This window comes from Colossoma macropomum, unplaced genomic scaffold (genome assembly GCF_904425465.1).
Source record: "Colossoma macropomum unplaced genomic scaffold, Colossoma_macropomum, whole genome shotgun sequence".
NCBI classification, from domain to species: domain Eukaryota; kingdom Metazoa; phylum Chordata; class Actinopteri; order Characiformes; family Serrasalmidae; genus Colossoma; species Colossoma macropomum.
In genome coordinates, this window is record NW_023494792.1 from 19,602,907 (window position 1) to 19,628,201 (window position 25,295).

General features: G+C 38.8%; 1 protein-coding gene and 2 long non-coding RNA genes across 5 annotated transcripts; 1 reads left to right on the forward strand and 2 right to left on the reverse strand.

The window, feature by feature from the left end:
- Positions 1–1,522: 1,522 nt before the first annotated feature.
- On the reverse strand, positions 1,523–12,991 carry LOC118811876 (mucin-5B). 3 transcript variants are annotated; one of them, XR_005007504.1, is made up of 7 exons: positions 12,697–12,991; positions 11,565–11,642; positions 5,597–5,733; positions 5,009–5,103; positions 4,276–4,398; positions 3,141–3,288; positions 1,523–2,237 (listed from the first exon to the last, which is right to left on the reverse strand). XR_005007504.1 is itself a non-coding variant. In XM_036576433.1 (5 exons), the coding sequence occupies exons 1-4, from the start codon at positions 5,634–5,636 to the stop codon at positions 3,244–3,246; spliced, it is 303 nt and encodes a 100-aa protein (XP_036432326.1). In that variant the 5' UTR covers positions 5,637–5,799; the 3' UTR covers positions 1,523–2,237; positions 3,141–3,243. The 3 variants fall into 3 exon arrangements, 1 of the variants encoding a protein (XP_036432326.1); XR_005007505.1 differs by lacking the exons at positions 11,565–11,642; positions 12,697–12,991 and adding an exon at positions 8,187–8,297; XM_036576433.1 differs by lacking the exons at positions 11,565–11,642; positions 12,697–12,991 and having other exon boundaries at positions 5,597–5,799.
- Positions 10,281–25,295, forward strand: LOC118811880. The gene is made up of 3 exons (XR_005007508.1): positions 10,281–10,475; positions 13,434–13,535; positions 25,204–25,295. It is a non-coding gene; the product is annotated as an uncharacterized LOC118811880 (long non-coding RNA).
- Positions 14,414–15,897, reverse strand: LOC118811879. Its single transcript, XR_005007507.1, has 4 exons — positions 15,569–15,897; positions 15,084–15,138; positions 14,873–14,926; positions 14,414–14,780 (listed from the first exon to the last, which is right to left on the reverse strand). It is a non-coding gene; the product is annotated as an uncharacterized LOC118811879 (long non-coding RNA).

A 25,295-nucleotide genomic window follows, 5' to 3' on the forward strand; every position in this document is an offset into this window, starting at 1 on the left:
GCCCCTTATAAGGAAGGTTAAAGAACAAAGGGACTTCAGCTCATTATGAAGAAGACTAAGGTTATGACAACAAGAAAGACTGCTAACTTTTCCAATTATGCAGAAAGATGTGGAAATAGTGGGCAGGTTTTGCCTACCTGGCTCAATGAATAAGAACAGAGGATCCAGCACTCAAGAAACATCATGCAGATTGGCACTTCAAAGAGCTTGAAAAGCTCTTCAAATGGAATGATTTGTCTCTACAAACAAAGATCAGAAATGCCCAGACTATGGTCTTCTCTGTGGTTCTTTATGGATGTGAAAGCTGGACAATAAATACATAAATAGCCCGGCAGGACACAAATCAGAGACTCGGGTCCCACCTAACAGAGGAGAAAATAAAATGACAGCCACGTCTGGAAAAAGAGTGTGGGTGAGTTGGACAAACAGCAGCGAGAAATGTGGCAGATTTTAGTGGAATTTCAGGACTGCTTTGCCTTTGAAGAGGAGGAGCTGGGGTTGACTCACCTAGTACGGCACGACATCAACATTGGGGAAGCCATGCACCCCATTTAATGTTTTTGTTGTCGATTTTATAGCACAGCATTATGTGCCTAAGCCTTATTAATTTGACAGAATTATTCTTTTGGTCATTTTCATGTTTTCATTTATCAGTGTTTTCTCTGTAAAATATTGAGCATACATTACACCAGATGTTCCCAATCTCAGTCCTGGCATCCCCACAGTATGCACATTTTGTCTCATCTAGCACACCTGAGCACTAGTTTGTATCATTGCATCACTGGCATGTTCAAGAAACTACATTGTAAAGAAAACAGCAATTCTGTCTTTATTTAACAGAAAATAGATGTAAGAGACACCTTAGCAGGTACGACTACCTTGCTGAATTTACCTTTTTAGCTTGTCCTCCTCATCAGACAAATCATATCCGTCACTTGAGTAATCCATTCTCTCCATTGTTATGATGATTTGAAGATAGTAAATACATTTATGGTTACAATAAGATATTCAACTTCCTTGCAGCAACAATAGCTGGTTTCCTTTGCCAGCTAGTGGGAAAAAAGTCTCACAAAACAGTTACAGTTTTTCAAAAGTTACTCTCACATTGAAGATACATCATTATAAATCAGACTGATTCTGGTGAATAATGGGAAACTGCTGAAGGAAGCAAGTAGGCATGTTTACAAAAGATGTAACCTAAAACCTCATAGTAACAGAGAACAACTCACTTTTTACTAAAACACACACACACACACATGTAATATATGTGTATATGTGTAATATAGATAAATAGCAACCACTGAATAAACACTTTACATTTTCTTTTTTTTATATATTTTATTTTCAAATTTTAAATCATGACACTTTACATTTTCAAACCACAAAATGTGATTACCCATAAATTTAGCTTACTTACAAGCAAGAGCAATTTCTTCAAATGTTGTTTACTGTACTATTACGATGTACAGTACGGTAAAGACCAAGACAAATACATAGCAATACAAAGTTCCAGTATGTGAAGTGTACACAAAAAACCCTCACTAAACAGCTGTGAAGTAGCACCCAGAGTGACAGACTCATCTCTGCCATGACTCCTGAGTGAGATCTTATCTAGGGAGTTTGACAAAACCTAAAAACTCATTGGATAATACCTCTGAAATTTTGTATGGATGTATAAACTAATTTGAAATTCTTGCTTGATTTTTTCATGTAAATCCATGATGTGACTGGACAGGGCCCAGGTAAGTTGCAGGGGAATGACCTATTTGCTGTCAGTTATTTGATTTTGCTGTTGTGTTTTTCTCTGCAGTGTTTGTGAATTTGCTGTTTGTGTTTTGACATCTATCCATGTGTCTGCATCATAACACTATTGTGTTATATAGAATAAGTTGTATCTCTTCTCTTTGGTTCAAAACATTTGTATACATTTGATGGTAGACGGTCAGAAACACACAGAGCTCATGCCTTAAAGTACTGGTTAAGAAGGTGTGTAATATAAAACTTTTTCAGGGAGTTTCAGAATTGTGTGGGATGGACACAAAACTATAAAATAAAAACATTAAAGTCATGATAAAAGATCTACCTCTTCATTCATTGGTTCACACACTTAATTATCCACTTGTTGGTATATTCATGCATTTATCCACCACTGTCTGCAGATTCACTTATACACTGTCCACAGAGCAGTTGGAACTTGCTGCTGCCCAGTGCAGGGTAGCTTGCCTTGAGTGCATATGCTAAGGAAAGACAGAATAACATCTTATAAGAAACAACACATTAAGCTGATCTGTGTTTATTTACAGATATATTACACCAGGAACTGTATATTACATGTATATTACATCTAGAATATATATATTATGTTTTACATGCTCTGATATACAGCATGTGACTGAATGGTTTGATATCTGCCTTATGAGCCAAACCAGTTGTGTTAGAGCAGTGTTTCTCAACTCTGGTCCTGGAGGCCCACTGTCCTGCACATTTTAGTGCTTTCCCTGCCTTAACACAGCCAATTTAAAAATGTAATAATGGGCTATTAATAAGCTGATTAGTTGGATCAGGTGTGCTGGGAGCAGGGAAAACACTACAAAAAAGGCCAGGACAGTGGGCCAGGGTTGAGAAACACTGTGTTACAGCATGTTAAACACAAGTGCTTAACAGGGATGCCTCAACAAAGAATTATTAATGTGTAAGATTTGGGGATTTGGAAATGTGTAATTGCATGCAACGTGTGGGAGAGCATTTTGTAATGTCGGTTGTGCTTCAGAATATGGTTGGGTGGTATAACGCTAATAAGGTATACAGTATTTCAGAATGATGCTGTATAAAATTCCTATTCCATTTCTGAACAGCAGAATAAACACATTCTGCCCATTTATACTTTAGAGAGGCTCACTAAATGGTGCTGTGGGAGCTCACTGATAACTAGGACTTATAGAAAGAGGGGAAAAATCTGAGCTAGGAATAGTGCCCAACGCTACTTCTGACTCCTTCTCCAAGCCGATGAATCTGTGGATTGCGACCTAAACATCAAGACAGATCTTCGTTTTGAGCCTATGTGTGACATTAATACATAAAGACATAAGATGTGGTCATGAAATCTCTAACAAAGTGCAGCTTTAAGTTCATATTATTACCATGTAGTCCTATCCTTGCTGATGACCCGAGAGGGGGTCACAACCATCCACAGGCGTGTGAATCACCTGACAGGTGTAGTCATATCCACTGCGGCAGGTGGTCTCACAACTGCTCAGGCTGTAGTAGTACTCCTATTGCCTGGACAATCTGCAGAGAGATAAACATGAGAAAAACATGTTCATAGTAGGAGAAATTCTTCAACACTTCAGTTACTGCTCTAAGTGATGATAAAATACTGATGAACATGTAACAAAATTTGTTTCATCAGCAAGTAGTTAAACCTGGTTAAAGAGGCACCTAAAAACAAACGCTTTCAGTACTGTTCAGTTAAACAGGTGACTGTGTTCTCTACTGTTTTTCATCCAATTGTTATGGGGTGGGAAAGAGTGCTAAAGAAAGAAAGAAGGAGAATTTTTGTTTTATTTTTTAATTAAATTAATTAATAAATTAATGTAACTGAAGTTTGTGTCCAAGTCTGGTTCTGGTCTATGACTCTAAAGACTCTTAGGGTCAACACACCTGGCTCTAATGTTCTAACATGTCTCATCGTTTCAGCTGATTTGTCATTGACAGTAATTAGGAGGATGACCTACGATTGTTGTCACAGTTTCCAAACAAAGGTTCTGCTGCTTTCTCTCTGCCCCAGCCTGTTCCCTGTAGCTCCACCTTGTCAATATGTGTATTTTGTTTAATTCCACCTTGTAAATATTGTTGTGTTTCCTAATTATTGTTTCCTTGGTCCTTGTCTTAATCTTATTCTTTGCCAAAAATTGTTAATTTGTACCCTTTCTTTTCTGTTCTTGTTTTCATTGATACCCCGTTCCCTCCATTTCTGCCTGCTCATGAAGTCCCACTTAAGTTGCACTTTAATAAAAAGAGTTTACACACGCATTTTACCTCCATGCCTTATTACCAATGTAAAGCTGTATATCTGCAATTCAAAACTTAAAAAGCAAACTTATGACCTTAATAATATACAAGTGAATATGAAAAGCCTACTCTCCCAGTTTAGCAGCGGTTTGTTCTCAATTCTACTATTAGATTTGAAGCAACTCTTAATAGTAAGCTGTGCTGTACTCAGTTTAATGGGGGGTTTGTTTTGTTTTGTTTTTTTTAAACAGTTTGAAATCTCACCGCATATGGCGTTTCTCCAGCTGTATCCATACCTTTGGCGGCACACGCATATACATAGGAGGACACAGCTGCACACATGCACTCTTCACTTTTGGCACAGTTGCATGTATCATAAATACACCTCTGCAAAAGATAAAGCAACACAGTTTAGTTCATTAATAAAATTCCTCTAATAGCATCTATGCATGTAATGTATTCATAGGCAGGGGCGTGGCAGCATTAGGGCCTGAACCCATGGCCCATTTTGCATGGTTATGCAAACATAACAGCCAAAAATAGCTTCTTTTTCCCCTTAAAAATCTGAATGAATATATGATTTGGTAATATATTTATTCCAGTAACTACACTGAGTGAAGCTGCACTCTTCTTTGGAAAAGGAAAAAGTATTTGTACACATTGGTTATGCAAACTAACCCACATACACATTTACCAGACTGAAGATTCTTCACAAGGGAGCATTAGTGGCCTAAAATAGTTTTGTGTGCATCACTGAAAGAGAGGAAACTGATTCTAACTAAGTCTAAGCTGACCAGCTTGGCAACAGGCTCCTCCAGTAATACACAGAGTTAGACTGAAACATTTATTGAGTGATTTACTGTTAAACTGTCAAATCAAATAGTACTGTACCATATATTTAATCTCAGAAAAAGAATTGAGACTACTGGAAACATCTTCAAGGCTATAGCTCAATTTCGCCCCTGCACATTTGATGTGAAAAAAGAAATACTCTTACGTCTTTGTAGTCCTTTGGGTTGACTTCAGCATGACAGGGTGAAAAGACTCCCTTTGGTTTAGTAAGCATGTTACACCATTCCCTGGCATATTTCTCTGAAAGGGCAGAGAATTTTCAAATTTCAAATTTAGATTTCAAACAGAAGCTGCTTCTACATTAATTTTGGATACATCCATCCATCATCTAAACCGCTTATCCTTCTGGGTCGCGGTGGGGTGCTGGAGCCTATCCCAGCTGTCATTGGGCGGAAGGCAGGATACACCCTGGACAGGTCGCCAGTCCATCGCAGGACAGACAGACAGACATACACATTCACACACTCACTCACACCTAGGGGCAATTTAGCATGTCCAATTGGCCTGACTGCATGTCTTTGGACTGTGGGAGGAAACCGGAGTACCCCGAGGAAGCCCATGCAGACACGGGGAGAACATGCAAACTCCACACAGAAATGACCCCGGTCACCCGGCTGGGAATCGAACCCAGGCCCTTCTTGCTGTGAGACGACAGCGCTACCCACTGCGCCACCGTGCTGCCCCAATTTTGGATACATGTACATTAAAATGTTCTGAAGGTTAAAGCGTGTACCTTTTTCCACATTCATACTAACGTCAGGAGAGTTGGACATAGGCTTGTGTTGGCAAACGTTGCACCTGTGCCCTCTGTTAGTCCTAATTTTGTTTTGAAGTCGTCTGCCTGGATGTCATTAAAGTTCCCACACAAACCTAAAGGCAAAGACACACATTATCACCAGAAGTTTCAGCATATGAAAGATGAAAGCAAGATAAAAGATTTCCTTACACCGCTCAATGTTCCTTTCTTTTTAGAGCTGTCTACTATGTACACTTGCATAGTTGGAACCATTTGGATCACCAAAAAAAGGCCTAGAGTTCGAGCAATGGTGTAGAATGTAGGTCTGAAAATTGTGATTTGATCTGAGACAAAAATAAGGGAACAGCATTTCAAACACAACAGCTTTTGCACACTCAATAATCTTTCCTGACTAGCATTACTTCTAGAAATATGCATTGCATTATGCATTAACATGCATTATGCATTTATTGTGAGGTCAAAATGGAACCCATAGAGTCTATGGATTAACCTCACCTCATACTGAGTGTGAGAGTTTGAACAAACAAGAGGGACAAAAAAGGACGCGGCAAAAACAAAAAAAAATGACTGATATTTCCTTGAATTCTTGTAAATCTGAGTCAAGTTTAATGTATTGCTAAACACAAGAAGAGAGGGAGAGAAAGAAGCTGAAGAGAACTGACAAGACTGAAAGAGCAGTTCTGATGGACGTGAGTGATTAAGAAGAAAGTGAGGGAGAGTTGTATAAGCTTTCTGAATTTAATTTAACTATGAAAATATGCTATTTGTCACCATGCGCATGAAATTCTGTCACCTAGCTTTAAACATGCCTACAGAGGTAAATCATGCTCTTTCTGATTGCACCAACTGAGACCGAACTGATCTACAATCTGTGTGTTTGAATAATATATTTAGGACCTTTGCAGCTCAATTTAGAGAGAGCACTGCTTGACTTCAGAAATTGTATTTGATATGTGCCTGTTGTAAGTGGATGGATATAGTTTGTTATACTAGCTCTGTGCTTAATACAAACTATGAAGATCTACGAAAATCTGTACGAAGAGACAGATCTACTGTGTTCCAATTTTACAAAATAACCATTTTTTGATATACTTAACGCAGATGATGTACATGACGTTTTCTAGCTGTTGCTACTTTAAAAGTGCATTATAAACATTTTGGGGCTATTAAAAAAAATTAGGGACTATGCCCAAAGACCCCCCCAATACAGGCTTAGCCCCCTATCCATGAACCTGTAGCGACGACCCTGTCCCTTCCTTTACCAGCAGTGGAAAAAGCATCACCAGTTGAAATATGAATCACCAACTGTGCCCTCATTAGAAGTCGCTACCAGTTATTAAGAGGTAGAGAGGGGGAGAGGTAGAGGGTCTAATAAAACCTTGCTCTAAGGCCTCTCGAATGTATCCAGTGTGTCCATAGCACATTTCTCCTCCTGAGTTAAGGGATAAATTCTAGAAGGAAGAGCTGAATTATTAATGATATCAATGGTACAGTCATAAGGACGGAGGAGGTAATTTGGTGGCCTTTCTTTTACTAAACCCTCTTGGAGATTAACATACTCTGGAAGAATGCTAACAAGGGCTTCAGAATTTGGACTCTCTACTGAAGTAGACCTAACTGCCAAACTGGGAAAGTGTGATACAGTTGTGTTGGCAAAAATCCAACCACAATAATAATAATTGTTCAGACTATAAGATGTGAGCGTTGTGTTTTTCTAATCAAGGTAAGCCCAAAATATAAAAATTCTGAAACGTCTAGAACCAGAAAAGAGGAGTTCAATGTGGAGGGCACTCGTGTTCATTTGCACTGGCTTGGTTTTTAAAGTAATGGATCCAGTTCCTACTGAAGCCCCATCTGAGACCAACCCCTTTGTGGTGACTGAGGTCTGTGTGGACGGGCCAGACAGTCACGTAGAACGTGACCATCAGCGCCACAGTATCTGCAAAGACCTCCTTTTCCTGTGACAGACACAATGAATCACACTGCATAGGTTCCTCACGGTCGTTGGCTTTACTGGAATCATGTCTCAGGTTTATTTACGGACAAGGTCGAACTTACAGCCTCACTGGAAGTTGAAAGGTCAGCGGGGCTTTCAATTCTGGCAGCCATACCCAGATTTTGTAGCTGGGCAGTTAGATCTTTAATGCTAGTAACTGAATATACCAACTGAGCTTGTTGTTCTGTCTGTTGTGGGGTCAGCAATTCACGTGACAGAAACTAGAGCTTGTGCTCTATACCACAACTGTGCCTGAAGGTCCAGGTGCAAAATGCACCAATGGAAGTCTGTGCTGATAAACCAATTAGCTCAAGAAAAAGGGGCAAATAGTCCCATATAGCTAGCCTTACTATAAAGCATGTTATTCCAAAAGCCCACTTAGACCACATGCTCTGGCCAGTCAAACAACTCTTACTATGTGCTTGCAACTCATACTATGTTAAATTACTGTCAAAATTTTGTAAGACAATGTCAATTCTGGCAGCTGGGTCAACTGAGCAAAACCATGTCTTGTATAAAACACATTTTTATTTTATTTGTGTGTTACTGCTGTTTGTGAGTCGAGGTTACCTGGTGGGCACAAGCAGCCATCGTTACAGTGTGTACTGCAGACTACACTCCCCTCTTGGTGTCTTTGCATGGAATCCCACATTCCTTGTGCTCCAGGTTAAATGGACACCCTTTACCTATACAGGAGAAACACAGGAGACAACATTACCACTCAAGAAGAACACTGTCTTGTTAGTAAGAGACGTTTTATGGAACTTCAATTTGTCATTTGCATAAACATTCTTAGGTGTTGATGTTTAATTTTTTTGAAGAGAAATTCTTTTAATCAAATAACTCAGTAATGATTTTATTCTGGTTGTACCCTTCATGGTAAAGACCACCTGTTCAAACTTAAATTCATCCCAAAACTGTTCTCTACTTTAGACCTTAATGCTGCCTTTCACACAGTAAATCTATGACTTACTGCTCTACTATCTGCAGCATCAAACCCTGAGACCACTTTGTGTGACAGAGACAAATCATTTGTCTTTTAAAATAGTGCCACACTGATGGTTTTCAGCAAGATCTTATTTGAATTAGGAAAAGGGTCTTACTTAAAAAAAAGAACTATTTCACAATACAAATCATGCAGGTGTTGAATAAGACTGAGTTCTTGTCAGTTTCCCCCTCCTGGTGATCAGTAGTCCGTGCTCCTGACCGTCTTCACCTGTGGCTTCTTCCCTTCTCATTACTCGACTGCTTACAGACACATTTTTGTGCAACGTCCTCACAGAGATTTGTGCTCAACTATGGGGCAGAAAGCAATAGAAAGCAGCACCCTTCGTGTCAGAAAGGAACAATGACGAGTTGTTGTTGTGCAGAGAAAATGGTTGCAGAATGTTTAGTTCTCAGTAATTTCTAACCATCATCCATCCATCCATCATCTAAACCGCTTATCCTTCTGGGTCGCGGTGGGGTGCTGGAGCCTACTTTCTAACCATCACTGAAAACTAATTTATTGAGGTAACTGGTGCAGTCCGAGCTACCTATAGGCTTCCAACGTAATCTGTGCCAGCTGTTTCCTCACCCCCCCAGACCTAACAAGCCTGTAAACTGCGTTCGAACAGCCGATAAAGTCGTATTTACAAGTGGTAAACTTGGGATCCTAGATGATACACGAGTTTACGAGACGTGATGTAGAACGTCACCTTTAACTCTTTCCATCAGTGAAAAACGCTAAACTTTCAGTGAAAGTGAAAAAATCTATAACTGGTGCGCTTCTGTTAGATCTGTGTGCTTTTTAACACAGCAGTTAAAGGACTGTTTCCTCCTGACCTCCATGCTGTGCTTCTTGGTATGGTGGGCGTATCTATGAGCAAAGGCAGCTCAACTGCACCCTCTACACTCCTATACACCCTCTGCGCTGTGTTACCGGTGAACAACAGGGAGACTGGACACGATCTGCCATTCCACTGGGAGTCTATTCTCTCTCCCTCTTTCTGTCTGTACACATAATGAGAGTGCCAAAGTAGTATGAATAGCAAATATACTATAACATCAATCACACATTTATGTATTTAAGATCAAATCTTATACAATCTATTGTTCTATGAAAAGGAAAAAAGCCCAATATGGCAAACGTGTAGTTTTTATGAACTCTAAACTTCACAGAACAAAGTAAATGCTAAACGTTAAGTGCTATCCTTTTGGTGGGAAGTGGGGATAGAGAGCAGTCCAATGCCAACAACATCACCAATCGAGCCCCGATATTTCAACATAAAAGTACAGGACAGACAGGCTCAACAAAAAACAAAACCAAATTTATAGGATATGTCAGTAAACCATAAAGGTTTTTGTGATTTGGATAGCTGCTATTAGATAAACATTTAGTGAATAGCAAACTTAGTGGGGTGTTCATAGAGACGTGATGATACTGACGGTCAACTATTGTCGGCTAACGTCTTACATAATGTTAAATTAACATGCAAATGAAAGACAAACAAAGAGATCCGACTCTGAAATGGATAAGTTACTAAAGTGGTGTCCCCCTGGATGTGCGTGCACCTAGTAATGTTTGTAAACAGGAAAACTCATCTAAAAGTCACTAGCTGCGTGTCCTAATGCAGGCAATGGCCCGGAGCCAATAAAAAACTATGTCGGTCGGGTTGATTGGCCAGTGGCTGGTCTGTCTGGGCCAGTGACAGTCGGTCTGGCTCATTTAAAAGACCGTTGCCTGGCATAATGCGTCCTTTGTAGCGTCCTCAGCAGAAGCGGTCTGTGGAGAAGCCTTCTCTTCAGCTAACTTACTACAGAATGATCAGGCCTGTCAGGATTCGGAACTACAAAAGCGCTACACATCCTGACCCCAAGGTAAATAAAAAGAGGGGGCATAAAAACTGATATTACACGAATGAAACAAGACTTGCAGCTTGCTCAACACAAAGCCTTATTTTTCTGTGTTTGCTGCTCCTAACCACGAAACCACAACTGAGTTGAACTATAAGATGTCTCTGCCCCGTCTACCGCAACCATAACTCAACTTTACTGAAGAATTCTCCAGAGAACACAGCAAAAACAGAGCAAGAGGCGCGCACTTACGCTAACTTACAATGACCAAACAGTTAGCTCGCTAGCTAAAACAGCCTCCTTAGATAGAAGCTAAAAACACAGCAAGCGTTCTTCCCCCAACAACTCCACCCGTGTTAGTGCCCTTCAAAATAAAAGTCCTTGTCCAAACCAAGTTAAAACACACCCAGCATAAACATTTCTCCTTTTTTTTGCATTGAGCTGCATACATCAGCATGGCGATGCCACAATATGAATGAAAACAAAAATTAAAATAACGACATATTCAATAATTCAAAATTATTCTCAAAAATTCTTTATAATGTTCTAAGAAGAAAAAGAGTCAATTCTTTGGGTGGGGGGGCAGTGGGAGAAAAATGTTACTGTGGACACTGCCTAATGTTTTCCCATGTGACTGTTGCCTTATCAGCTTCCTTGTAGATTTGTTTATTTTGTCTTAATCTAGCTTTTGCTTCTCATCTTGCCTCGTCTTAGCACTTTGTCTTGTGTCTGCTCTAGGCCGCTTTCCTTGTTAGATGCCTTTGTGTTCATGGTTTATATTTTGTCTTGTCTTACTACTAGACTAATCCTTAACATTAACTTTCTGTTAATCTCACTTTTATTACCTATCCTCCTGAGTTTACCTTGTTAGCATTTGTATTAGCTCAGACTGTCCTAGCCAGCCTTACATTTCTAGACCACAGTCTCTTACTTCGTCTTGTGATTTCCACTTGTATGTTGATCATTAAACTCTACTGCATTAGTGTGGATTTCCTTATCCAGTCTTGATTGTTACAGTTTTTGGTTTCCTTGGACAACATTTTCTGCTATGATCTCAAGTTTCAATGCTTTGCTGATGACACCAGATTTATGTTAATTAAAATAATTACATACCACAAAACTTGTTAGTCCTCCATCTCTGTGGCAGCTGCTGAAGGCTGGATGAACAAGCAGCTGTTCACATAAACTGCTCTGAGAAGGATGATAAAAAAAATAAGATCAGAACTGTTGGAATATTCTCTACAAAGTTTAACAAAATCAAACTGAAGCATAATTTAAGACTTTTTGTGCAGGTATTTCACACCTTAAACTCCAGACTTATTATTGATAATGAGTCTCAAGGCTTACTGGAAAGGTCTCCTGTTTGGTCTCTAATATACATTATTTGATAGAGTGCAGCAAAGACAAAACTCAGCAGTCAGAGTTTTACCTCACAATCCCATTCTTTCCAATCTTCACTGGCTCTCCGTTAAACACTGCACAACCTTCTAAATACTTCATCTCACTTACAGGCCCTAAACGGATCGGCACCCGGTTTTCTCTCTGACCTGCTTCACCTATACAGGCCTGCCCATGCCCTCTGCTCTCCAGACTCTGCTCTCCTTACTTTTTCTCACAGTTGCATTCCACTGGTGACCAGAATTTCAGCAGTGCTGCCTCAAGGCTGTGGAATGCCTTTCCTCAAACCATCAGAGTTTAGATACTGTTAATGTTTTTTAATCTAAACTTATATTTAATTTTAAACCTGGTATGGTTAATCAATACTAATCTCTCACCTACACAGGCCTGCCCATGCCCTCTGTCCTGCCCATGCGCTCTGTCCTTCAGACTCTGCTGTCCTCACTGTTCCTCTCTCTAAGTTGTGTTTGTTCCATTAGTGACCAGGATTTCAGCAGTGCTTCCCCTACGGCTGTGGAAGGCCCTTTCTAAAACCATCAGAGATTCAGATGCTGTTAATGTTTTTAAATCTAAATGTGGTGTGGTAAATCAATACTGGCACTGTTTTGGACCCTTATTACTCTTATTATGCATTAACTACTTTTATTACTTGGCAACAGCTTTAAAAACTTTTAGCCAGTCTTTATTCATGCAACAGCACAAATTAAAAATGTTCATTTTAAAATAATTTAATGTTTTACCAGTAATGTTTTATTTTTCAGTATGTTAAACTTAACTTGCATCAACTCATTTTCACATACAAAGTGTAATATACAAAAATAATTTTTAACTATTGGATTTGACTCACTATTTTCATTGAACACTTTCATTGTCCTTCACTGAAGTCCCCACACAGTCCACAGGTCTGATTCGTGTATTTTGTTGGGATTTCAACCTGAGCAGGCATAATACGGTACACACATAATTCATAAAGCTTGCATACAGTACAGAAATGTCTGAATATTAACCATTGTATAGCACTCACTGGATTTCTCTATGATAAAAAGTTTGTTTACTTCAATAGTATTGAGTACAGCACAATAAATGCAGGTTAACTGTTCTTACAACATTGTGATAATAACAAAATTTCACAGAATGTGATCAGTGCACGCTTTTTCTATTCAACAAAAACCATCTCTAGTACTTGAGATAATAGAACAATCAGATCATTAATTATATTGCACTAAAAGTTAATTTCGTATTTAACACTAATAATAAATGTATGATACTATGTCTTGTTTGCCCCTCCAAGTTTCCTCAGCTAAAAAGACAAAGTGTAATATTTGATTGATTATGGATATTAAAGGTCCAGTGCAATAAACTACAGGGTCTACAACTGTAAGCACAAGTAGTGGTCTCTTTAGGACTCTATGACTCTGGATACAATGACTTAAGTGTGGTGCAATTATTAAAACAGCAGTTAAAGTAAAGTCCTAGTAGCTGCTACAGAAGCAGTGGCAGTGCTAGTAAATTATTTAGAGAACACTACATAGAATCATTACTCTATGGTTCTTTGCCAAACATCTGACTTAACTTTCTCTACAGGAATTAACTGAAGAGACTGAACTGAATTGGTTCTACTGGGGGGTGCTGGAATAGAAAAAAAAAGAGAGGATAAAAAAAGAAATGCACGCTTATGGAGAACACGTGAGTTCCATATCCTGTTCAATATTTATCTTTCCTTCTCACTTTTTTAAGTAAACACTATTTACATGATGTGCTGTTTGTATTTTATCTCTGAGACTCTTAGCAAACCACAGTACAGCTTTCTGTCATGCTTAACAAGGACATTCTGACGCTGAGCAATCAAATGTTACAGAATGAAATGAACACACAGTTGTGTTGATCCCAAAGGACTGTAATAACCAGTTTACTGGAGCTTATCTTAATGTAACTTGTTGTTTTCTCAATCCGAACTCTGAACTGATAATTTGGGATGGCCACTCTAATAAGAAAACAGGAAAATATTAGAAGCACCACACACTCAAATGACAAGAAGCTCAGTTAGAGAAAGTATTTCTAAATCTTAGAATAAGGCTTTAAACTAAGTAATAACGATATTATGGCAGCATGAAATATGATTGAGTTTTTTGTGATGAAATTCATACAAATAAATGCAACCTTTAAATCACCATCATGTCACAAATAGCCTGTTACGAGTTGCATTACTTTCATAGTAGTTTGCTGTAACATATTAACAGTAAATAACAGCAAAATAGCAATTTAGCAATAATATAGCAACAATAGCAGAGTCATCCAGAGCACAAGATTACTTCCTGTATGTTTGCATATCAAATGTCTTGTAATTCAGTAGCCAGTAATTAACTGTAAAGTTGCAAATGAAAAAAATGACCAATGAATTTTACCAAATACATAACTATTACTTTCTTTCTTAAGAAATTAAAAAACTAAAAGCTAAACTAAACTAAAACAAAGAACAGTATCAATGAACACACTCATTCACCATGTTTTGCACTGTATATGCACAGAATATCTCATAAATTGGCATTTTAAATGTAATTTGCTGTTTTATTGCAAAAAATAACTTAAGATGAGTTCATTTCTAAATAAAATGATGAAAAGTTTTTTTCAGGGAAAAATGAGTGTTAAATATAGTGAAAGACACTCACGCCTGGTCATTCATAGTAATGTTCCCATCAAGAAGCTTGACTACAACCCCGTCTATCTTTATGGTGAAGGAGCTGATGGTGGGGAGATTTTTGATATACCGCCTCCTCATTTGGATGTTAAAGTCAGTCTTGGTGCTGTCACACAGGGTGGTCAGTACGTAGTTGCAGGTGTAGGGCAGTTGGAAGAATTGTCCATCGAATGTACTGAAGTGGAAGTTTCCCCATGTGCTGCACACCTGCATGTTGTGATCCACGTTGATTCCTGATGAAACAGTAACATATTCTCTTAAATGCTGCCTTCAATAACCAGTAATGTAATGGAGACTTGGATTAATATTGTAAGAATATGTTTACCGTAAAGACTCTCATAGCTATCAGCTATGATTCGTGTTGTTGGTAGAATAGACACTTGGTGGGAGACAAAATAAAGAGACCAATATACTGATAAAATAATACTTCACAGTGTAACCTACATAAACACGATCTTATCTTTGTAACTGAGTTGTAGTATGAAAGCATTATTTGATTAGTTCAGTTAAATAATAACATACACTGTAATACATACCTGTTTGTTGGTGTTATCATCTCTGTTGTAGTCGCATCCAGAAAAAAGCCATAATCTGTTCAAAATAATAACAATAGCAACAATAAACTTAATTTTAAATGTAGCTTAACATGCTTTGCCAGAGAAAAAAAACTATCATAAGAGAAAATGAGGATATCAACAAACACCATCTCACAGAATTATGAATAATCTATTCTGATGTTCCTAATTTGATATAAAACCACTATAACCAACAAATTCCTTTCCAAAAATCTAAAAATCAACTGTTTTTCTATTATTACATGTTAAATAATAAAGTAATTCACTTGTAATAACAGAAGTGATAGCTGCCTCAAGAGTCCACACCATCCACACCACTTAAGTCTGTGTACAATATGAGTAAATGAATGTAAAAACATAGATCAGCTAAAAGTTCTGAAAAGTTCTTTAACATTTCACAGTTCTAATGCAAATTATAACCAACATTCCTACCACGACTTTCTAACCTGTTTGTTGTGCTGAAAGTCCATTTAGTAATGCAGCCACACTCAGCACCCACACTTGCAGCATGGTTAGGGTACCCATGGGTGCCAGGCTGTATGTGAGAGGCTGCTGTTCCCTCTCTCTGTGCTTTCGTCCTCCAGACACATGGAGTTTATATGATTGAGGTGAACAGTGATTATGATCTCATGGCAGAGCTCATGACTTATCACGTATTGACTTATGATACACATTGTTATCTGATCTTTGTCGTATCTGCCTCAAATAAATATTGAATTTACAGAAATTTGTGTTTATAGGATTAAACATGGTCTGGGTAAACTTTACTTCTCAGTGTGTGACAAAAGTTCCATTTATCCATGATCTTCCTGGTGTTTCAGACCATGACAGATACGGAATGTGTTGGTCTAAGACACCAAGTCAAGAATAGAAGCACCAATCTAAGATCAAGTGTTCCATTGTTGACCTAACTAGCAGAACTATTAAGAAACAGTATTTACAGTTTCAATATATAAAAAATAAAGCTATCCTAGGCGAGTATGGCTATATAATCCATTTTACAAATAAATTTTATACCAAAGAATAAATAAAAACACTACATACCTGAACATCTCGTTTGATGATCATTTAAAAACATTTCAAAACTAGATGTAATAAACTGAAGAGGATGAAAACAAGGATTCCTTTTGTAGCATTGAGTTAATAAATTGTTCGATCTTTTCTTGCTGTGTATTTCATGTTATGTGAAATGTGCATATCAGAAACTCTTGATAGCAGGAATTTACTGGCCTCCTGCTCCCTTTTGTGTAGTTGATGTACTTAGCTGAGCTTGTATCTCTATAAACTGACTCAGAAATGCTGATGGCAATTTTAATCTTAATTGATTGACTAGTGCATTCGATTACCACAACAAAGACCATGGACAGAACTTGGGCTACATACGTACAGAGTGGACCTTTAGAGTGTCCTGTAATTAGGTCCAGCTCACTGGTGCACTGTAGCTGAAAGATCAGTAAAGGGTGATCCAGTCAGTGGAGCAAGTTTGATCATTTCAGTTATTTACTGTAAGCACTGATGTGATGTATGATGGCTTATGGCCAGTGAGTGCTTTGTAAATGAACAGAAGCCAGTGTGTTTCCCCACGTACAGTTAGAGAGGACTTAGCAACTTATTCATGAAGTACGCACTGATGAGTGTTATGAGGGTCACCAGTGATGAATCTCAGAGCTGAGTGATAGACTGAATGTAAAGGTATTAACAGAAGCACATTTATAAATCAAATGAGCAGCATGAAGAGTGGAATACAGTGTTTTTCCTAGAGTATATCAAAAATACATTGTGTCAAAACAGGAGCCCAAGTTTTTGTCTCAATTTGCCAGTGAAGTTAATGATATGATATCCAAAAGTACATTTGTCGTCTACCCTTCTGCCAAAGCACTTACATTCAGTGTTTGGGATTGCCTAAATGTAAGCCAATGGCCTCTGTCCCCAGATCATCTGGTGGGGGCCCACACTTTATTTCTTGCCTTAAGCATAGTAGAAATTTCAGAAGTGAACCAGGGATTAGATTTGTCCTGAATAATGAAAGTTTAAAAATGGGAATACTTATTGATCACAATAAATATGTTACTAAAATGATCTCTCTGTGTAGGCTAAATCCCTTGCTTTACTTATTGTCTGACCCCTTTTTTTTTGCTGTGACTAAAGCCTAACTTTCTGTACCCTAGACCACTAGCTGCAACTAAGCTGGCTTTCCAACCGGCTTAAGGTTCTACCTTAAAGCAACATTATGTAACAATCTTACCTTAAAGTACCAGCTTCAAAATCATTTTGATGGTGCACTGACTCATAATAGTGAGAATGACACCTCTGTCATTGCCACTCTGGGCCCGGAACGCCTGCTATAGCGCTATGTAACTTTAAAGGAGCAGTAATGAGACATTTCGTGAGACCTGCATAATGCTTTACGGCACCATGTCACACATCAACAACTATGGCTCTTTAGCTTGCTTTAAGAAGTAGCTTGGTATTCACCGCATGGACATCATGGCAGAGTCTGCCAAAAGAAGGAAGAAGACGTTGTCAGAGAAAGCGAGGAAGAGAAAAAGAGAGAGTGGCCAAGCAAGAGTAAATCTAAGACTGGCTTTTACTCGTTTGTTATTTTTGTCATCTCTGTCTCACAGAGTTTTGTAGCTTTTTTGGATACCAAGTCATCTAACTTCAGTCCCGTTTCAGGCACAGATGCAAAGAAATAAATCTAAAACCAAAAAGTTGTTGTCAATCTCATGCCAAATAAGCCTTGAAAGTTTGCAACATTCTGTAATAAAATCCTGTAAGAGTACTCTACCTTGCTGACATGGGTATTTCTCTTCTGATGTTCTTTGCCAGTGTTGTGCCGAATTACGTATCGGCAGCCGAATCTGACTCCCCTTCATGTCACGCAGGCATATAGATGCTACAGATTACACTCAGAAATCGCAAGTGTAATTTGTAGCATCCATATGTCTGCATCTTTGGAGAGTGAAAATATGAACAAAAACGCTGTAGCTGCTAACATACATGCTAATAACTTTAGCCCTACCTGCCAAGCAAGATAACAACATACCAACATTCAGCTGACTTTCTAGCACATTTGGCTGCCGTGAAGTAGTGCTTGGTGACTCATCCAGAAGAGGATAGCTAGATTGTGTCTGGTGCTGGTATCTACTGATGCAGACACAACTCAATCTCAAATAAACAAACATGATGGGTTACATTATTTTTTTATATCCCAATCTACACTTACGCTACAAACCATGTCTTACTGAATAACCAATTAAGAACACTAAAATATTTCATGACATCTTCAAATGGATGTACACACAGCACACATAAAGTCCAGAGAGTTAGGTCATCTACAGTGCTGTGAAAAAGTGATTGCCCCTTCCAATTTCTTCTATTTTTGCATATTTGTCACACTTGAATGTTTCAGATCATTAAACTACTTTAAATGTTAGATAACCCAGGTAAACACAAAATGCTGTTTTTAAATTAGGATTTCATTTGTTGAAGTAAAAATGCTGATCAGCCCTACCTCACCCTATGTAAAAAAGTAAATGCCCTGTTAACTACTAAATCAATAAGTAAACCAAATTCAAATAACTATTGAGTTCAATTGCACTGGCCACAGGCACAATTACTGCCAGACCTGCTGAATCTAAACATCACTTAAATACAACCTGTCTGGCAATGTGAAGCAGGCTAGAAGGTCTCAAAAAGCAGCAATTGATGCCACGTTCTAAAGAGATTCAAATACATATGAAAAACAAAGTCACTGAAATCTACCAGTTTACCAGAAATCTACCTCTCTACCAGAGAGGGTAAGAAAGCCATTGCTAAGGCTCTGGGACTTAAGTGAACCAGAGTGAGAGCCATTATCCACAAATAGTGAACAGTAGCAAACCTTCTCAGGAGTAGCCGGCCTCCCAAAATTTCACCAAAAGTATATAGACGACACGTCCAGGAAGTCACAAAAGAACTCAGATGAACATCTAAAGAACTGCAGGCCTCACTTGCCTCAGGCACAAACCACAGCTGACCAAAAGGAAAACAAAGTCTCGTCTCGCATTTGCCAAAAAACTTCTAGGTGACCCCCAAGAATTCAGGGGGTGATATTCTTTGGACTGATGAGTCAATGGTGGAACTTTTTGGATGATATGGGTCCCAATATGTCTGGCGTAAAGCTAGCACTACATTCCACCATAAAAACATTATACCAACAGTCAAGCATGGTGGTGGTAGTGTGATGGTCTGGGGCTGCTTTGCTTCTGCAAGACCTGGACGACCTGTTGATAATAGATGGAATCGTGAATTTTGCTCTCTATCAGAAAATCCTGAAGGAGAATGTCCACCCATTTGTTCTTAACCTAAAGCTCAAGTGCAGTTGGGTTACGTAACAGGACAATACTTTTTCACAGCACTGTTTAACACATCATTTTGGATTCCAAATCAGTGCAGTTTTCCTGTTTGCCTTGTGTTAAATTACTGTCATCTTGTGGAAGTTACCCAAAATACATTTTCAGAGGAACTCTCCCAACCCTTTAAACACACATCTCTCAGCGCTGCCCTGTAAAGATCATATCACAGCCGTTATTAGTCAGAACTTTAACCGGTTTTGTGAGACCCATGGCATGTCTTAATGAATACGTTTTCTGCTTTCTTTCATTGTTTATATGTTGATGTTTGGTCTTCAACCAAAAAGGGTTCATCTATTGTTAAAGGCTTGACATTGTAACAACAGAAGGACCCTTTTCAAAAAGGTTCTATACAGAACCATACACAATAAACCCCCAGTCAGTCTGAAGAACAATTTCAGCACACAGAGAACCCTTTTAATCATGCAAAAAGTTCTTTGACTGTTTGGCTCTATTAAAGCAACCTTTAAGCTTACTAGCCTGATCTGATCAGACTGTGGGTGGAGTATGAAGTTTGTGCATGTGCTGTACACAGAGCAGTCAGAGCTCACCTCACACTGATAACGAGCCCTCGGAGACATCAGGGCATCATTCAGACAGAGTTTAAACAGTGTTGAGCCATAATATTCAACTCATTGTTCGGTCTGACTGTAAAAAACTGTACAGTTATCGCTTCTGGAGTTTCACTGACTTAAAAATTCAGAGGGTCCGCAAAAATACTCCTCGATCTCACCTTACAGATAATATTGCATCATCAGAGACTCTGTCAGTCAGTTCTTCAGAGAACTCTGCCTAACTCCTCCTCCTCCTCTCTCTTTCTCTCTCCACCTCCCCACCCTTTCTCTCTGTTTCTGTAAATTATCACTACAGTAACAGTACTTAAGTAGGGATTTTCAGTACTTTTTACCGCCTGTGACCCCATGTAGTCCTTGTCTGTCTTCTGTGTGTATTATTGTCACGATAGACAGATCAACCAGACGCTCGCGGAGGTAAAATAAACGGGTTTTATTAACAACAGGGCAAACCAAAAGGGTAGTGAATAAGCCAGGCCAGAACCATAAGAGCAACAGACGACTGTAGTCCTGTCGTCATTTTGTAGTCGGCGCCATGTTCTTATGCCCATATTAGGAACTCCGGGTCTAAGCTCATTTCTCTAAGGCCAGAATGAACAGGGTTTTCGAAAAATCACCTTCATCGCACCCTCTGGTAGATAAAAATGCTCTGAACCCTGTAAGTTTTTTCCTGTTAACAGTCTTTTCTCGAATATCACTGGATCCTCTGAATTACGAGGTCGTTAAAGAGTTGAAATATGAATATTGCTACGTGTAAGCTGGCAGCCTCCTTAAGCAGGTTTTGTCAGTAAACATTTCCATGTACAGACTGAGGGCAGATGAAAAGAAGTCAGAACAAAATCAGCAGGTTTCCCTGCAGTTCTCTGTTCTTCATCTGATGCTCACTGAAACACGATAGATATTTCCTTTTAGCTTGATCTGAAAAGATCTACAAACTTACCTCCCTGATAAACTGATTTAGGCTCTCAGAATATCCTAATTGTTATTTGAATGCTGGTAACATTTTTCTGAGGACATTAGCTAGCTTTTTGTTCAACTTTTCCCGTTCCACCTTAAATGGTGCAGCAGGCACGTTCTGGGAAAATTCGAACAAGCAGCCGGCAACAAAGAAGCTGACTTCAGCTTCATGGAGGGTTGAAAGGCACGATATGACGAGGTTTCTCTATTTCCGCTTAACAGCTGAGTAACATTACCTTATTTTTGCTGTTTCACAGAACCGACAGGTCAGTATTTTGTCGCGTTTGCTAATGTTTGTGATAGCTAGTCACGGCTGCTGCACCATTTAAGGTGGAACGGGAACATTCAGTGAACGACGAATGAATTCAACAGAATGACGCACGACTACATTGGTCTATAAACAGGTACCAAGGAAAACCAGAGATCTGAATACATAAACCAGCGAGGGTCGAAGGCCAGAGAAACAAACAATACACTACCAAAGTATCAAGGAGAATCCAGAAGAGCAAACAGGACATAAAGGGTCAATAACATGGGAGGCATAAACTAGGAAAACGATCGGTATGCAAAAGTCAGGTCTAATGGCAATACTTCACAAAGAGTATCTGATACTGAACTGTTACATACACAAACAGAGAAAATGGGCACAGGTGAAAGCAGTCAGAAATCAGGGGAGGAGGATCTATGTAACCTGTTGTGATTGGTTGGTGCTGGGCTGTGGCTGTGATGTCAGAATCAGATGAATTATGGGAGATGGAGTTTACAGGTTGGTTGGAGATTTCGGAGGAACCGGATAGCGTTACAGTAATAGCCCTCGGCTCCTCTGTATTCCTTGCTTAGCCCTCTTATGTTAGTGTTGACTCAGTGCTGGTGTTTGTTCTTTTTGTTCTCCTGTGTTTGTCTCCTTGTGTCTCCTTGCCAATGTACATACTTACTGTTAATCTGACCATTCAGAGTGACATTTCTACACCAGTTTGTATTGACTGACTTGATTACATTTCTTTGACACTTACATAAAGGATCTGAGGTGTTTTAGGACATGAAGGCAGAATGTGTTGATTTGCAGAATTAGAAATGCTTTTGGGGCTCACAGTTTTTTTGTACTGCTCAAACACTTTTAACGAAACTAGAGACAATGGCAACTTATAGAACACACTCTCATAGTCAAATCTACTTTCAGCACCTGTGTAAGTGACAAAGTGCAGAATTGTTATCTCAGCAATCAGTTATCATTAGTTGCAGACTGTAAGCAGGTGTGAAGAAGACAGATACGACATATCAAGCTGATATAATGAGATATTCAGAAACATTTGTTTCTGCTTTTTGCTCTTTCCACATGAAAAAGTTGGGATAAATAGTGAAGACAAACTGGAGATGAGTATTTGTCAGCAGAGAGATGTGTAATAGGTCAGTCTGCTATTGTCTAAAGACGTTTTATACAATGGCAGACTTACCTACTGAGAGCTTTTTTATGCACAATGGATGCTGCAGTGTGTCAACTTGATATGGTATGTATGCCAAGGCTAATGTTTGCTGACTCTCTGCCACAGCCTATCCCTCTAAATACACAGGCCTGAGGTTTGGCCTCATCTTTTGGTAGAATGTGACCTTTAAAGACTATGTAAAAAAGTAAAAAGCAGAAATATTGTTTCTGAGTGTTTTAGGTGGGGTCTTTTTTGGTTGGTTAAGGTTGTGAAGTACATTGCGTTGAAATATATCTTTGGTAAAGCTAGCTGGGAGATGAGAGTAGATTCCACTCTGTATTAATCTTAAACATTGTTTTACTTTCTAAAGTCTGTTTACAATGAAGTATTAGCAGATAGTAAAGGACATACAGCACGAATGAAGGCTGAATAAGTTCAAACTGAATCCTGTAGTCTGTTTTTGGTGGTTGTTTAATGTTTGAAGAATTTACTCATCTGTTTGTAAGTTGTAGTGTTTGATGGAAAAGTTTCCTTTTGTAGCATGTTTTACATGTTTTGTGGGGACCTGACTATAACAGCAAGTTTCTATTTAGTATTGTGTGTTAACTATTTTTAAAATATGACTTCTGAATAAACAAAGTGTTCAAGCAACTGAGAAAAAAACTGCAATTCAGCTGTGGATTGTTTGCTCTGCTTTGTTTGGGGGCAGATTGGTAGAGACTGTTTTAAAAAAAAAGAGAGAATTGGATGGTGAGGCTACTATTCAGTCAATAAAAAGTATAAGCACTTGCTGATGTCCTTTAAGTTCGTCCACCTGCTCCCACAGTACAGTAAAATATGCTAATTCTGTTTCAGGAATGCTTTCTGAGCAACTGAGGAAAACTGGATCGTCAAGAAGTCCCTTCCCATCATGCTCATCTCTTTAGGCATTCTGATTCTGGTGCACATACATTTACAAACTCAAACTACCAGACTTTACACACTTATGTTTGGGTTACTAAACTAGATCCCATAATCCTTTGCACACCTATAATACACTGTACACACTGGAATGTTTAAACATGACTGTTCCTAATTCACTGTTTTATTATGTATTCACTGCCTTTTTGAAGATTGATAAAGGCCATGGGCGTTTCTAGGCCAAGCCTCTCTACCCACGTCACCCCCAACACACTTTCTAGGCAAATGTATATTACTAATCCGAACCACCTATAGTTTATTCTTATTCACACTATACTGTAATAGAAGGGCATGACCTGGGGGAGGCGCTGCTGCTCCTCTAATGTGCAGCTCTTTCTCTGCTGTACCAGAGACTGACTAACATAACGTTCAGCCAATCATTTAAGACCTCATATGTTGTAAACCAATCATATTAGACCTCATATGTTACGAGCCAATTATATCAGACCGTACAAGTTGCAAGCCAATCATATCCGACTTGGGGGAGGGGCTCTGTTTATGCACTGCACAGTAATCGGTACCGAGTCGAAGAGAGGATTTTGGCTAAGATCTCTCTAAAATAAACATTAGACCTTATTCAGCATCTACAGCGTACAGAGTAAAACAGAGTGAATAAATCCACCCACAGTATGGATTTGTGACAAATCCTGGTCAGAATAGCTGGATATCTGTTTTACCTGGTTTGCCTGTGAACTCTAAGTAGATAACTTTAGTCAACTCTGGGTTTGAAATGAGGTAAAAAGGAGGCTATGCTAACGCTAACATTAGCTAACTAGATGACAAGGTAGCCACTTTGACCCACAGAGTCTGTGGCTGAACCGCTCTTCATTGTGAGTGTGAGAGTGTGAACGAACAAGAGGGACAGAAATAACCTTACTGAGAGCACTTTATACTCTGTTTTTAGATTTCTATTCAGTATTTGGAAAAAATGACACCAGTATTTGCCATATATTGCTGTTTACAGTACGTTAACGTCATTGGAAAGGACCAGGCTGAATTAGGCTTCCTGTTCGCCAGATTCTTGTTTGAATTTTCCTGGTGTGAAGCGCCAGAATGAAACTGCTGCAGGATATTCTTACTATTCTCAAAGATCAGTTTATCTGGGAAAATATTTTTTTTGTTTTTTTCATATTGGAGCAAACAGTTTTGTAGAAAGTGGCGTCCAACCAAAACGAGCCTAAAGCACAGAGGAAAGCTGGTGTTTTGAGGATGTTTGGATGAATAGTTTCATTTTCTAAATTTTGCTGAAATAAACAAACATAATTTAATGTCAACAGATTTGATAATTACAAATAGGCTACATACAAAAATTTCAAATCAACAGATCATTTGCAGCATTTCCCAGAAGCTAGTTCTGGTATATGAAGGCTCACAAGGCAGTCTTAGACTTTACTAACAGGTCATGGCTCACTACATCACTAAATACAATATGTTAAGATGTGATCACCTAATTCTGTATTCACATGTCTGTCTGACGTTTAAGATTATCCATAATACCGCCCAACCAATGTTTGAAGACGTTTGTTAAGCTGTGCCCTGAAAATCAGTGTAGGGCTACTAGCTCTCCTTCAGGGTGCAGTGTAGTATTCTTACATGAGCTACTTCTTTTGCACAATCTGACTTTTCATTCAAAGCTATTGAATAATGGAACACACTACCTGCTGATTTGAAAACTTGTGTTTACCTTAAGACTTTTTCTAGTGACACAAAAAAATGAATTACAAGAAGTTTTGCATGAATGTAATCAGACTCTGTTATGTGTGCTTTTTATTAGGAAGGTGAATGTTGTATAGATCAGGGGTCACAACCCAAATGTTAAGAAGTGCCATTTTGTCCTTTCAACCAAAATCACACCATCTTAGGAGC